At 40.7% G+C, this 15,910-nt stretch overlaps 1 protein-coding gene across 2 annotated transcripts in view; it reads right to left on the bottom strand.

The window, feature by feature from the left end:
• Positions 1–15,910, bottom strand: part of Diaph1 (diaphanous related formin 1) — a 125,112-nt gene that overhangs the window by 59,550 nt on the left and 49,652 nt on the right. For both annotated transcript variants that reach the window (XM_004664690.2, XM_004664689.2), the window contains 12 exons: positions 14,539–14,669; positions 14,265–14,351; positions 13,138–13,201; positions 10,833–10,972; positions 7,020–7,128; positions 6,118–6,228; positions 5,865–5,983; positions 5,247–5,363; positions 4,099–4,214; positions 3,226–3,290; positions 2,396–2,575; positions 623–1,339 (listed from right to left, as the gene is read on the bottom strand). In XM_004664690.2, coding sequence (XP_004664747.1) covers positions 623–1,339; positions 2,396–2,575; positions 3,226–3,290; positions 4,099–4,214; positions 5,247–5,363; positions 5,865–5,983; positions 6,118–6,228; positions 7,020–7,128; positions 10,833–10,972; positions 13,138–13,201; positions 14,265–14,351; positions 14,539–14,669 — 1,956 coding nt within the window. The remainder of the gene's footprint in view (positions 1–622; positions 1,340–2,395; positions 2,576–3,225; positions 3,291–4,098; positions 4,215–5,246; positions 5,364–5,864; positions 5,984–6,117; positions 6,229–7,019; positions 7,129–10,832; positions 10,973–13,137; positions 13,202–14,264; positions 14,352–14,538; positions 14,670–15,910) is intronic.

Raw genomic sequence — 15,910 nt, 5'->3', positions numbered from 1 at the left:
GACTAGTTTCAAACGATGTGTTCCATGGTCCTTGTATCCTCAGAAAAAAGGTAAAAATATTAACTTAAGGATTTTTTGATTTTTTTTTTTTTTTGAAGTAGGGTCTTGCTCTCTAGCCCAGGCTGACCTGGAACTCACTATGTAGTTTCAGGGTGGCCTTCAACTCACAGTGATCTACCTACCTCTGCCTGATCCACCTACCTCTGCCTCCTGAGTGGAGATTAAAGGTGTGTGCCACCATGGCCTGGTAAGATGTTTAGGTCTATAAGAAGCTGCCAACTGTTTTCCAGAGTGACTACCATTTTGCATTCCCAGAAGCAAGGTGTGAATAGTCTTGCTCTTGTGCTGGGACTAAAAGCATGCACCACCATGCCAGGCCATAAATTTAATTAGGTTAAATTTACAAGTATAACTTTAATTAAGATAAGTTCATGCAGGCCTTGTGGAGCTGTGGCAATATCTGAAATATAGGAAATGTTGCTTAAAGATAAACTCAAGTGGAACTTGAAGATGGGCAGATATGAGCCACAGGGTGCGTAGCCTTTAGGGCACAAAATACAAAGCAGGAAACCAAAGTGATTTCTTAATCTGTACTGATGAAGAAATGAATAGAAACTCTTACCTTAGACCAGTTTGGCCTCCGGAGCTGGACCTCTGGCTTATAAACTTTTTTGGGGGTTAATCCAAATGGCAGAACTGGGGCTGCCGGAACTCCAAATCCAAAGGGAGGAGGCGGAGGAATTCCCATTCCAGGTGGAGGTGGAGGTGGAGGAACACCTCCAGGAAATGGAGGGGGTGGAGGAATTCCAGCACCACCAGGAAGAGGGGGAGGGGGAGGGGGCATTCCTGGTCCTCCAGGCAAGGGAGGGGGTGGGGGGATACCAGCACCCCCAGGAAGAGGAGGAGGTGGGGGAATGCCAGCACCCCCAGGCAAGGGAGGAGGTGGGGGAATGGCTGTACCTCCAGGCAATGGAGGAGGAAGCGGGATACCTGCACCTCCAGGCAAAGGAGGGGGTGGGGGAATATTACCACCCCCAGGTAGAGGAGGAGGTGGAGGGATGCCAGTACCTGCAGGCAAGGAAGAGGAAGGGGGACCGCAAACACTCCCAGGCAAAGGAGGGGGAGGGGGAGGGGGTGGGGGTGGGGGTGGAGGTGAGATGCTAACCCCTCCAGGTAAAGTAGAAGCTAGGGGTGGAATAACAGGGCCAGCGTGACCAGGCAGAGGAGGGGCAGGGGGGACAGTAGCACTACTGGGAACAGGAGCAACTGCAACAGCTGCAGCCGAGAGAGAAGCCATTTCTTTCTTGGCATCTTCTAGTTCTTTCGACAATTTAGCAACCTATAGAAACAATATTGAAGTAAATACTTTTCACTCTATTTCAGGGACTGCTGCAGCTGGAAGAAACCTAGGTAACCACTTCAGCCAAACTTCTCATTTTACACACAGGGAGAAAACTCAGAAGGTCACATAATTCACCTGAAAGTCACATTGCTATTTAGTTGCAAGATCAAAACTAAAACTCAAGTCTTCAAGTTCTAAGTTCAATATGCTTTGTATTTAAAAAGACAACTTCAACTTTAATATGATACTAAACTCTCTCTTCACCTAGAAAATGGAAAGGCCAAATAAATAAAAATACTGCTACAAAACTAAGATATATGCTATGCAGGTAGTTATATAACTGTGGAAACAATCAAGTTATCAGGTATTATAGGTCTTCTAACTATTTATAACTGCAGATGAGAAATAAGAGGAAGCTAGCTTCTTTTAGGCAGTTTTAGTTAGGAACTGAGGCCCAAAGAAAACAGATGCCACCTCGCCCTGACAGGAATGGAATAGTCTGACTTGGAACTTACAACAGCTACAGTGCCCCCTGCTGCCCAGTCAACACACTACCAAGAAAGGTGGCCTTCACTACTCAGGTGGGTTGGCCCTGAAGCCTGCCCCTTCAAAGCTAAGAGCCAATCAGGTCTTCCCTTTGAATATCTATATAATCAACTATAAAGGCTGGCTTGGGCCTTCTTTTGCACTATGTGCTCCTCCTAGCCCTACCCTGAACTGCTTAGACACGTATGTGAGTCTGGCTCCAGGGAGGTAGAACAGAAGAATACTGCTTCTTGGTCTGGATGGTTTTTCTGCTTGCCTTTGCTTTATAGCTTGGGGAAACTTCTCATTTCATACTTTATACTTTTCTACTTTTTCTAAATTTTTTGTCTCACATACTATTTACTCCCAAAACAAGACTAAAACCAGTATATGATTTTAAAAACATGCACTATCTACTTGCTAATAGTACCCCTTCCTATCAATGAGATGACCATGTGGTTCCAAACCCTACACAGCCTGAGCTGTGGAGGGCAGCTGTAGGCACTCACTTTGCTACTCAGATCTTACCTCTCCTGTCAGCTTAGACACCTCTGCTTCCAGATCTTGTTTCTCTGTAGCAATCTGATGCTTTTCAGAATCCAATGCAGTTTTTGCTCCTTGAAGATCCTGAAGCTTCTGTTCAAAGTCACTTTCCATCTTTTTCATTTCTACTTGGAGCTCATGGCGGGCTGTTAATTCTGAGTCCAGCTAAGGAAGAAATGAATAAGACTTCCAATGAGCTCTCCATCTTAGCCCATTATTTACTATTTTGTGTAAATACTTGCTCTATAGAGCTCACTAACCCTTATCCCAGGCAATGCCTTGGAAAAAAAGAATTACATGATCTTGACCTTAAAATCAAGGGTAAAGAACAGGAGAACCAGATCATTTTCATAGCCTCTTGTAGCTAAAAAACAAACTTGAGATCTGAAAGACCTTTAACCAGAACAGCTATAGTAGTATAATCCCATAGTCTTTGGGACCAAAAATCTATATGCCATAATAGGAGTCTTTAGTAACTGAAGAGAAAAAAAAAAAAAACTTAGACATATTCTAGTTCCTACTGTCATAGAGTATCATCTGTCTTTTTTGTCTTGCCTGGAGGCCCAACAGCTATGATAGCCTACCTCTAGCTTCTCATGTTCACATCCATACTATCTTTTCCAATAACTAACCTATATTTAAAGGTTTCCCTACACACAACCCAGGAACTACTAGATAATGAATGCTTTCAATATATTGTAGACAAGAATTGTCTCACAGTTAGAAAATTAATAATCCTCAAAGAAAAGTATTTTCCAAACTTGGGGCCTCATACATGACAGGCAAGCACCCTATCACTGATCCCTCATACAAACCTTTTTTTCCAACTCTGTAGCTTTGGCTTCAGATTTTTCCACTTTTGTTTTATCAATCATTTGATCTGGAAATTTAAAAAAAAGTCACTCAGTCAAAGTTATAGTTCTCTAGGTCATCCTCTCTCATCCCCAAGCACTTCAATAAACAAAAGAACAGTCTACTCTGCCTTGGTTATTGGTACGCTTCTTTTTCTTTCTTTTTTTTTTTTTTTGTGTGTGTGTTCATTTTTATTTATTTATTTGAGAGTGACAGAGAGAGAGAGAGAGATAGAGAGAGAGAGAGAGAGAGAGAGAGAGAGAGCGCGCGCGCGCGCCGGGGCTTCCAGCCACTGCAAACGAACTCCAGATGCGTGTGTACCCTTGTGCATCTGGATAACATCGGTCCTGGGGAATCGAGCCTTGAACTGGGGTCCTTATGCTTCACAGGCAAGCACTTAACCACTAAGCCATCTCTCCAGCCCTTGGTACGCATCTTAATGTACTACATTACAGCAAGAAGTGGAACTTTCAAGTAAATTCAACCTACAACTTCTTTCTTTTGGTGGGGAAGAGAGTGGTTTTCAAGGTTGGGTCTTGTTCTAGCGTAGGCTGACCTGGAATTCACTATGTAGTCTCAGGGTGACTTTGAACATACAGCAATCCTCCTACCTCTGCTTCCCAAATGCTGGGATTAAAGGCGTGCTCCACCACGCCTGGCTTTAACTTATAAATTAAAGGACCACATATTCCTAGCAAAGATGTTATATTGGTTAAGAAAGTATAAAAATGGGAACTGGAAAGAGCTCTTCTCTGAAATTATCACTAAAAGAAAGATGCAAATTAAAGGTGGAAGCACTGAATGTTTTGAGAAACAAGACATAAAAATATGCTTACCAATCAACCCCTCAATATCAATCTGGAGGTGCCGGCACTTGAAGTCAGGATCAGCCCCATTCTTGTGTAGAACTATTTGGGAAATACATTCTTCAATCAACTTATAGTACTGTGGTCTATGAAAGAAATAAAATTGACTTATCAAAGTGAAATGAAAATGTAATTTCTGAATTATTCAAGAGCAAGAAAAGTTAATTGCTGTAACAGCAAAGAGACCTGTAGATAAATGTTCTAGAAAAGAACTTTTCGTAAAGCTAACAGAAGCATCAATGCCATGCTAAGAAATTTTTGTTTTATCCCAGCTTCTAACCTTTCTACTATAATCAAAAGCACTTAGCTGGGAATGGTGGCACACACCTTTAATTCCAGCACTTGGGAGGCAGAGGTTGGAGGATGGGTTAGAGCTAGACCCTACCTTGAAAAACCAAATAAATAAAAGTTCTTATGGACCGAAGATGTAGGCCAATAGTGCAGGAGCATGGGCTTAGAGCTTTAGCGTATAGAACGCTTTTTCATCACCTTTATCATCTACCCACTGGTGTTGTTACTTTCCCTTAACAAGATTCAGGTTTGGGGCTGGAGACATGGCTTAGCAGTTAAGGTGCTTGCCTGCAAAGCCTAAGTAAGGACCCATGTTCTACTCTCCAGATCCCACATTAGCCAGATGCACAAAGGTGAGGTGAATGCAAGGCCACACATGCTCACTAGGTGGCACACGCATCTGGAATTTGATGTCAGTGGGTGAGGGCCTGGCTACTCCTCTCGCTCTCTTAAAAAAAAAAAAAAAAAAAAAAAAAGATTCAGGCTTGATCTTTCTTATGATGGACAGTGCTATTGCTGAATCTCCACTTTCAGGCAACCAGAATCTTAAACTGCCATCTCCCTTTATTATGGTCAACATACTTAATTTAACCATGCCCTCGTAAAGAAGGAAGGACATTTTACTTTATAGACAATGACCTCTTCAATAGATACCTTTTAGTTCAATTAAAGGGAAAATTGACAACTTCCTTTATATCTCTGACTAATGAACTTAACCCATGATCTTTGTCTTCTGTTGAGCTTTACAGCATGATATTTGAATTTAAGGGTTCTACTTTTTCCTCTTTGGCTCAAATTTAAAACTTCCCACAAGCACATCAACTTACCTAGCCTCATAGTCATTTCGGACCAAAAGTAGGTGCTGTAGAATGGACAGAAAGTGTGGCTCCGCCTTTGAATCTTTCACTGTGTTTAAGAGAACCTGGAAGACTTCACTAAAGTCAGTGGAAAGGGAACTAGGTTAAAGAAAACAAATACTTATAAACTGATAGGTGGCTTGTTCAACTCTGAGAAGCTAATGAAAAGTAAAAAGATGCCACCTTCTATTGGAACAGTTATTCTCCTATAAATGAGAAACTTTAAAGTTCCTTTAGCCAAGGGTAGTACTATCCACAGAGACAGAGGACTCCTGGTACTGAAGTTGAAGATCAAGCAGATAGAAACTAAAAACAAAACCACCTTAAAGTCATTTATGGTAGGTAACCAATTACACAGATATTATTCCATTGGTTCAAACATCTCTAAAAACCATTTATCTCAGTAAGTTAAAAATGTTCTACAAGGTGTGTACAGAGATTTTTCATATCTATGTTCACGGTGAATAATCCTGAGATCATCTTTATTAACTTCCCTAGTCTATGAGGAAACAAATAAAAGCCAAGAATAATAAGACGACACTGGACTTAACAGAAAATATGTCTTCAATTGAGTCAGTAAAAGGATATTCCATCTCTATGCGAATGTCATCCAGCCGTCCTTTCAGATCAAAGAAATCTTCATCCCCTTGTTCATCAAACACAGTTAGCTGAACTCTCATATCATCATTTTCAATCTCTCGCAGGTCCTGTGAAAGATAACAGTCAGGGAACCCAGAAATGTCCAATGTGGCTAGAAACCCAAACCTGTCAACCTGTTGTTTCAGCTGAAAACCAAGGAATCCAAGCAGAGAAGCCTTTCTAATGGAGCATTATCTCTTACCTGCAACACTTGTTGTAGCCCCAAGCGCATCAGTTCACTTCGGATGTGAATTCGGAAGTCAAGTTCTTCAGCTGGAGTGATAAGAGCATTGATCAACTGTAGGCATCCCACCTAAAATGAAATAATTCAGCAGTTAAACCACCATTAAGGCCTACAGATCAGGATTCCATTATGTTTACATACATTCTGGAACTCTCAAATACAAAATCTATAGGAATGATTTCTGTTTCTTTTACTAGAATAATGAAAGTTGAGCATAAGAGAGCTTGGGTGTATAAATGATTCCAAGAATCTGACATTCCATGTTACTGCAAAGCCTTGGTTTTTCTAAGGTGCTAGTAGATAGCTATGAGTTTTTTACTTTGTTTTATTTTCAATCTCACAATGAGTCTTTTTGATAAATAAAATAATTTTCTCCACAGAACAACTTCTGACATACAAAATATGTAGAATGATTCCACATGTTCTATCAAAAGGTCAAATGATTCCCAGCCTGGTGGTGCAAACTTGTAATCACAGCTAGTTGAAAGGCAGGAGGATCACCAAGGACAGCTTGGGCCACTTAACAAGATCTTATCTCCAAATTAAAAATCTAAAAGGGTCAGAGTCCAGTGGGAGGGGGCCTGCCTAGCATGTGCAATACCCTAGGTCAATTTCTCATACCTCAAAGAAAAAAAAAAAAAAAGAGCCGGGCGTGGTGGCGCACGCCTTTAATCCCGGCACTCAGGAGGCAGAGGTAGGAGGATGGCTGTGAGTTCAAGGCCACCCTGAAACTACAGAGTGAATTTCAGGTCAGCCTGGGCTAGAGTGAGACCCTACCTCAAAAAAAAAGAAAGAAAAAGAAAAAAGAAAAAGAAAAAGAAAAAGAAAAGAAAAGAAGCACTTTCAAGGGGTGTACATACCTTGAGTGCAATGGAGGTCCCACTTTTTAATCCATCCAGTAGTGGCTGGAAACGTTCCACCTCATCCATCTCAGCTCTCTCTGTCATTGCCTCCAAGACCCTTTCATTCCTGCCCAAGAGACATGGGTAGATTACACAGAGAATAAACCATTTAAGAAACAAGACACTACTAATGCTTCAGTTTTCTCTAACTGTGCTCTCAACCACTGGCTGAAAAGCAATGGGCTGTCTTTTGAGAAAACTATATTAATCCTAAAACTCACTCCTACCCTACTATGTATTAAATCCAAAGTAAGACCTCTGAGCATACATTGGGTTGACTTCCTGAGGAGCATTTAATGCTACTTATCAACTTCTTTGAGTGTGTGGTGTGTGCATGTATATGCACGCCTACAGAGGGCAGAGTAAGACTTCAGGTGTCCTCCTCTTTTATTCTTCTGACTTATTTCCCTGAGGCAGTCTCTCTGAACCTGGAGCTTCCCCTTATGGGGTAGCCTGGCTAACCAGGGAGCTATAGCAATCCTTCTGTGTCTGTCCACCTCAGCAGATTACAGACATGTTTGGCTACGCCCAGCTTTCTTTTTTTTTTTTTTTTTTTTTTTTTGAGGTTGGGTCTCACTCTGGCCCAGGCTACATGGAATTAACTATGTAGTCTCAGGGGTGGCCTCGAACTCATGGCAATCCTCTTACCTCTGTCTCCCGAGTGCTGGGATTAAAGGCGTGCACCACCACACCCAGCTCCTGCTTTTTATAAAAAAATGTTTTATTACTTATTAATTGATTTGACAGAGAGAGAGACAGTTTGAGACAGAGAGAATAGACACACCAGGGCCTCTAGCCACTGCAAATGAACTAGATGTATGCATCCTCTTGTGCATCTGGCTGACATGGGTCTTGGAGACTCCAACCTGGGTCCTTTAGCTTTGAGGCAAAATCCTTAACCACCCAGCCCCTATGGCCAGCTTTTGGGGGTCAAACTCAGATTTTCATGTTTGTGTAGCAAGCGTTCTTACCTGGTGAACCTACTTACTGACTACCCCAACCCCAGTACTAATCAATTTCTTTTTTGGGGGTGGTAAGGGGGGTTTGAGGTAGGGTCTCACTCTAGCCCAGGCTGACCTGGAATTCACTCTGTATTGTCAGGGTGGCCTCGAACTCATGTCGATCCTCCTACCTCTACCTCCCAAGTGCTGGGATTAAAGGTGTGCATCACCATGCCCGGCTCAATTAATTTCTAATGCATATATAACATGTGATCCATTTCTAGAAATCTTCCCAACACAAATATACAAATGGAAAGAAAATACCTTGTAGAGATATTTAGCACCACATCATTTGTGACAAAAAAAAAAATCTTATAAAGAACAAGGACTCTCAAATAAATAAAAATAAACAAAGAAATTTTAAGGGGGCTGGAAGATGGCTTAGCGGTTAAGTGCTTGCTTGTGAAACCTAAGGACCCTGGTTCAAGGCTTGATTCCCCAATACCCATGTAAGCCAGATGCACAAGGTGGCATATGCATCTGGAGTTCATTTGCAGTGGCTGGAGGCCCTGGTACACCCATTCTCTCTGTCTCTCTATCACTTTCTCTTTGTCTGTCACTCCCAAATAAATAAAAATAAACAAAAAAAAAATTTTTAAAAAGAACAAAGCTCAGAATCTGCTGAAGTCTACCTAAAGTCTAGTGGTAGGAGAAATGTTATAATTAGACAGACAGAGCCAGGCGTGGTGGCACGTGGCTTTAATCTCAGCACTTGGGAGGCAGAGGTAGGAGGATCTCTGTGAGTTCGAGGCCACCCTGAGACTACATAGTGAATTCCAGATCAGCCTGGACCACAGTGAGACCCTACCTCGAGGGGTGGGGGGGAATTAGACAGAATATTAAGCAGCAAATAAGAGAAGTCTATGAAGTACTGACAAAGAATGACATACAAAATCTACTGTTCCGGTGTGATGGCACATACCTGTAATTCTAGCACTTGAAAGGCTGAGCCAGGAGGACCATGAGTTTCATAGGCCAGACTGGTCTATAAGTGAATTTTAAACTAGCTTGGGCTATGTAATGATTCTGTCTCAAAACCACCAAAGAAGGAAAATAAACTAAGTTGAAAATAACTAATGGTATGACTTAGCTTTTGTTAAGCTAACCACTTCCATGAAATGGAATAAGCCATTATTTGTCAGTTCTTAGACTAGAAGTTACTTAGAATGAAAGAAATGCAATATTTGAGCTCAGAAAAATATGTGAAACTATACCCAATCATTAACAATGGATTTCTTTTCAAAGCAGAATTTGGGAAAAGAGACAAGGCATTAAATTTTATTATACATTTCTATATTACTTTAATTTAGGAAAAGTGCTACTCCTAAATTTAAAGAAAGCAATATAAAATAGTAAAAAGAAAAACTCCCTGACAAAATAGGAATTACTGAAGATATAACAGATATCCTGCTATGTTTCTAATGTTCAGTGGTACATTCTCAGTAGTCCTCATCATTTAGGAATCTCTCTTAAGTCCATGTTGACTATCCTTATCCAAAATGTTAAACTAGGAGCTGGAGAGATGGCTTAGCAGTTAAGGTATTTGCCTACAAAGCCAAAGGATCCCGGTGCTATTCCCCAGGACCCACATAAGCCAGAGGCACAAGGGGGTACATGCATCTGGAGTTCGTTTGCAGTGGCTGGAGGCCCTGGCATGCCCATTCACTCTCTCTCTCTCAAATAAATAAAATACATAAAAAATGTTAAACTATATATTTTATATTACACTGTTTGTAAAGTATTTGCATATACAAAATTGAGTTTTCTTGAAGATAATATCAAAGCCTAAAGATGATATTCATTCATGTTTCATTTACGTTTCACCTATTTTATAGCCTGAATGTAATTTTACATAGCATTTTTTAATAATTTTGTACATATAATCAACCTTCACAGTATGGAATTTTCTACTTGTAGCATGATGATGGCAATCAAAAAATTGTTTGGGGGGGGGGAGGGAATTACCATGGGATATTTTTTTATAATCATGGAAAATGCTAATAAAAATTTTAAAAAAGGGGGGGGCGGATTTGAAGCAAAATGGCAAAGTGATAACTAATGTTATAAATTTGGGTAGAGCTACCTTAAATAATTTTCTAGACTTTTCTGCATATTGAACCATTTCAATATTTCAGGCAGTTTTCTCTGGGGAGGGGAATGGCACCTTTATAATGACACTTAGGTAAGCCTGAAACTTGATCCTCTTGCCTCAGCCTCCCAAGCCTGACCATGCAAATTATTTTTAAATTTATGCTTTTAATAATGTGTAATTCCATGGAGAAATGTTTATGCTATGTTGTTCCAGAATAAAAGCATGACAAAACATAAAATAAAAAAAAGAATTGTTTGGGGCTAGAGAAATGGCTTAGTGGTTAAGGCACTTGCCTGCAAAGCCAAACGAACTCAGTTTGATTCCCCAGGACTCATATAAGCCAAATGCACAAGCAGGCACATGCATCTGGAGTTTGTTTACAGTGACTGGAGGCCATGGGGCCCATTTTCTCCTTTGTCTCTCTCTCTCTGTCTCTTTCCCTCTCTCAAATAAATAAAAATAAAATATTTTTAGAAAATTTCAGTTTGAAGGATTTTGGATTTTGGTATTGGAGATGCCCAGTTTCTATTAAGATTTAATATTCACTCATGAAAAAGAACTATGGTCTTAACTAGCTGCTTAGATAACCAAAAGGATACCTATATAACTCAAGTTTCCTCTGGACTAAGAAGATGATAAAAATGAGGAAGAAGAAAAGAAACAGCTCTAGTCACATACATGTCCTCTGGCTGCGGTAGGATACAAAGGGCAGAAAGTAGCTTAGCCGCATCAATCATCATATTGGGAACAGCAGGATCCATGGCTCTAACCAGTAGTAGGATTCCTTCTTCTGTCTCCAACATGGTCTTGATTCCGAACTGATAGGACAAAAACAGAAGGGAGGCTTAAAGATGACAGCATGTAAACAAAGACAAGTTTAGGACTTGTTATGTATTGTCCCCAAATTCTCATTAGAATCTTAACTCCCACTATTTGAGAATGAAGCACTTTTGGAAATACAGACATTGTAGATAAAATTACATTAAATTACAATCAAGTCACACTGGAGTAGGATGAAGCCCTAACCTATACGACTGGTGCTTCATTAGAGAGAAATCTGGATCCCAGACACAAACATCATAACAACCTCATTGGAACATAAAGCAGAGATCAAAATGATGTATGTATAAGTCAAGGGATGCCAAACATTGCCAGAAAGCTACCATGAACCAGGAGAAGCATGGAACATATTCTCCCTCACACGTTCAGGAGGAACAAGCCTACTGGCACTAGATCTTGGCCTTCCATTCTCAAGAACCATGATATAATAAATTTCTATTGTTTATGACTCAGTGGTACTTCTACTAAGATAACATAAGAGTATTTTTCCTAATATAGCTAAACAGATAATTACAATAAAACAATTTTTTAAGAGCCACAATAGACTCTCACATCTTTAAAGACTGAAAGTGACCCGACTTCTACTTCTTTTTAATACTCACCCCATCCAATGAAATAGGTTAATTATAACAAAATTAAGTACTAAGGAAGGTAGGTTTATACTGAGGCAAATAACTGTGGGTTCCTTGGGTTTAAATACAAAATAAATGAAAATAAGTGCAGTTGAAACAGTTCAATCAGGAAAAGTGCATGCTTTGCACTTTCAATCCTCAGAGCCCATATAAAAATGTTTGACCAAGGCTGGAGAGATTGCTCAGTGGTTAAAGGCACCTGCTTGCAAAGCATGATGGCCTAATCCCCCAGTACCCACATAAAAGTGGCACATGTGCCAGGTGTGGTGGCACCTACCTTTAATCTTAGCACCTGGGAGGCCAAGGTAGGAGGTTTGAGTTTGAGGCCATCCTGAGACTATATAGTGAATTGTTGGTCAGCCTGGGCTAGAGTGAGAACCTACCTCGAAAAAACAAAAAGGAAAGAAAAAAACAAACAGTGACACATTCATCTGTAGTTTGTTTGCAGTGCCAAGACGCCCGGCATCATGCCATTCTCATTCTCTCTCCCTTCCTCATTACCTTCCCCTCTCTCCCACTTGCAAATAAATAAATATTTTTTAAAATGCTGGCCCTAGTGGTACAGTTTATAATCCCAGCACTGGGAACACAGAGGATTGCTGGGGTTCACTGGCCCACCAGTATAGGCTAATTTTAAAAAAAGATTTAAAAAACCTCTAAAGTAGGAATAGGTGCTGTAACAAAAGGGAAACAAAGTAACCCCTCTCCCCCTACACACATGAAACAGTAACTACAGGTCAATTAACTCAAGAATTAGTAAAGCAGGGGGCTGGAGAGATGGCTTAGCAGTTAAGGTGTTTGCCTGCAAAGCCAAAGGATCTCAGTTTGATTCTCCAGGACCCACATAAGCCAGATGAACAAGGGGGTGCATGCATCTGGAGTTCACTTACAGTGGCTGGAGGCCCTGGCATGCCCATTCTCTCTCTCTCTCCCCACCTGTTTCTCTCTCAAATAAATAAATAAACTTTGTAAAAAATTATTAAAATAGGGTTGGAGAGATGGCTCAGTGGTAAAAGGTACTAGCTTGTAAAGCCTGACAGCCTGGGTTTGATTCCCCAATACCTAAGTAAGGTCAGATGCACAAAGTGGCTCATGCATACAGAGTTAGTGGCCATTCTCTCTTTCTCTCTCTTTGCAAATAAGTAAATAAAAATAAAAAGGTAGAAAATGTTTCCTAAGTGGAGTTACTTTAAAATACATAGCTAGAGCTGGAGAGATGGCTTATTGGTTAAGGCACTTGGCCACAAAGCCAAAGGACCTAGGTTTGATTCCCCAGGACCTGCATAAGACAGATGTGCAAGGTGGCACATGCATCTGGAGTTCGTTTGCAGTGGCTGGAGACCCTGGGGTGCCCATTCTCTATCTGCCTCTCTCTCTGCTTCTTTCTCTCTCTCTCTAAAATAAACAAGTAAAATTACAATATTATGTTCCTACTTCCTTTTGGGGAATTGACAAAAAATCATGGGGATCTAGATGGAGATCAGAATGAGAATGGGAAACAAAAATCTCACCTTGTTGTTCATAAATGCTTTCAAGCAGCGAATAATCTCATGCTGGTTCCGGCTATCATAGCTTCTGCACATAGAAACCATAATCAATGAACTCCCTTCATTTTACATCTCTTTTACATATGACTTTTCAATCTTGAAAACAAGGAATGTCCCTAATGAGTAGATAAGCAGTGTCTAGCACATATTACTTGGTCCAGGAACACTTACAAAAATAATTAGCTGAAGAGAAATCCCAACCATCAAAGACATTTAATTAAAATCCTTGGAATCCTTTGGAGACTGAGGGTTTAGCTCAGTAATAGACCACCTGCCCGGCAAATGTAAGGCCTTGAGTTTGATTTTTAGCATTGCAACAAACAAATCACCACCATAACAAAACCCTGTTCTTTACTCTCTTAAGGCTCCTAAGTGCTAAATTCTGTAAGGACAATATCCCATCTATTGCTCTTTGCCCTACTACCTCAAAGGTTTCACATATGGGAAAGTACAAGCAGGTCCAAGGTCTGAATTATTTTTGTCCAGAAAAGATTCCAAGGGACACAGGTTACTTTGGCTAGCTTCAAGGTGGCCTTAAATGGTTCAGGTTATTTCAGAGTTATTCCAATCCTGAAGGCTATTTTAAGGCTAGTCCCAACAACTTTCAGGCAAGCACCTTAACTGCTGAGCCATCTCTACAGGCCCCTAATGACTTCCAAATGTGATAAAATATGATAAGATTCAGACCAAATCAAGGGAAGCTCTGAACAAAATCAGAGCTTCTGTGTTTGTTTTTCAAAAAAGAACTGGAAGACTAATATATATATTAATATATATATCCATGAAATTTAATTCTTCCTATTATTATTAATATAATGCTATAATTATTATACATGATTTATCTGTAATCACATATTTACATATAGTCATATTAATATGATTTATATAAAATATTAATATAATATTATCATTATAGATGATTTAACTATAATCATCATTCATCCTCTAGTCTTCACAATAAACTTCCTTCTCAGTTAACAGTATATTTCACTAGTCTATAACTTTCATTTAACTGTTATTTTCTTTAGTACAAAAAGATTAAGTCCCTTCTGGCCTTCTACCTAGAAGGTAAAAAGATCCGGAGTACTTACCCAGAAGTCTCCTCTTTCTCATCATGAAGTCGTTTGAGGATGTCCAATAAGGAGGCAAGGCCTTCAGCACCAAAGGTTTGTACCCAGCTATAAAGAATAGACAGAGACAATGCAGTACCAAATCAAATCAGACAACTGTTATCTGACAAAGTTTATCCTGGCAACTCTTTTTTCACAATTCAGCCCATTCTCATTCTCTGCTTCCTTTGGTCTTCAGTACCACCAGTGAACTACCACATTGGGTTTCTATTACTGTTAACCTCATAATCCTCACCTGACTGGGTTATTGTTGAGAGACACTCGAAGGGATTCCAGGCAGCTGAGCAGATGCATATCCCGCAAGCCTGACCTTAACTCCTGAATGTACACCATGGCAGACCTAGAGCTCTCCTTTTGGCTCATGCCCTGGACAGAAAGTGTGTAAAGAGATTAGTAAGAACTGGACTCAGTCATTATTTGTGGCTAATATTTGTTTACACGGTTTAAACACATCAGGGCAGACACCATCATATAGACCGCCAAACTATGTGAGACTCAGAATTGTCCATTCCATGGTCCACATATAGGTCATAAAAGTTTAACTCAAGCAAAAACTACATAAGAGTGGTACCTCAAATGAGAAAGACAAAACAAAACATGAAGCTGGACATGGTAGCACATACCTCAGTGAGGTAAGATCCCTATGAGTTGAGGCCAATCTAGAGTACAGAGTGAGTTCCAGGTCAGCCTGACCTAGAGTGAGATTCTGCTTCAAAGGGAAGTGGGGAGGGGTCATATAATAGAATTAAACAGACTGAGACATAAAATGTTATATAAAATTGCAAGGGAGATTGCCCAGTGGTTAAAGGCACTTGCTCACAAAGCCTACTGGCCCAGGTTCAATTCCCCAATACCCATACCTGGTGTGGTGGTTTGATTCAGGTGTCCCCCATAAACTTAGGTGTTCTGAATGCTAGGTTCCCAGCTGATGGATATTTGGGAATTAATGCCTCCTGCAAGGAGTGTATTGTTGGGGGTGGGCTTATGGGCTTTATAGCCTGTTTCCCCATGCCAGTGTTTGGCACACCCTTCTGTTGCTGTGGTCCATCTTATGTTGGCCAGGGGGTGATGTCCACCCTCTGCTCATGCCATCGTTTTCCCCTGCCATCGTGAAGCTTCCCCTCGAGCCTGTAAGCCAAAATAAACCTCTTTTTCCCAGAAGCTACTCTTGGTTGGGTGATTTCTACCAGCAATGCGAACCGGACTGCAACAGTAAAGTGGTACCGAGGAGTGGGGTTGCTGCTGGATACCTGACTATGTGGCTTCAGCCTTTTGTGGCTGATTTTCAAGAGGAATGTGGAAGGAGTTGAAATCTTGGCCTAAGAGATGCCTTGCAGTACTGTAAGTACAGCCTGATGGACTAATCTGGTCAGAGCTGAAAGACCTGAAGGCAGTAAGAACTATGGACTGAGAGGTTTGGCTTATGAGGGTGAGAAAAAGCTTTGCCTGGACTGGGCTAGCAGTTTGTGTGAGAAGCTTGCTCTTGTGCCCATGTCCTGAGAAGTTGTGCAGGGTTGCTTTGCGTAGAAATGAACTGGTGTGTGCAGAGGGATATGGCACAGAAAGAAAAATCTTTGGGTGAACTGTTGCCCACTCAGCTGCAACTG

This window comes from Jaculus jaculus, chromosome 13 (assembly GCF_020740685.1).
Source record: "Jaculus jaculus isolate mJacJac1 chromosome 13, mJacJac1.mat.Y.cur, whole genome shotgun sequence".
Classification (NCBI taxonomy): domain Eukaryota; kingdom Metazoa; phylum Chordata; class Mammalia; order Rodentia; family Dipodidae; genus Jaculus; species Jaculus jaculus.
This window is presented reverse-complemented; position numbering and strand designations above follow the sequence as displayed.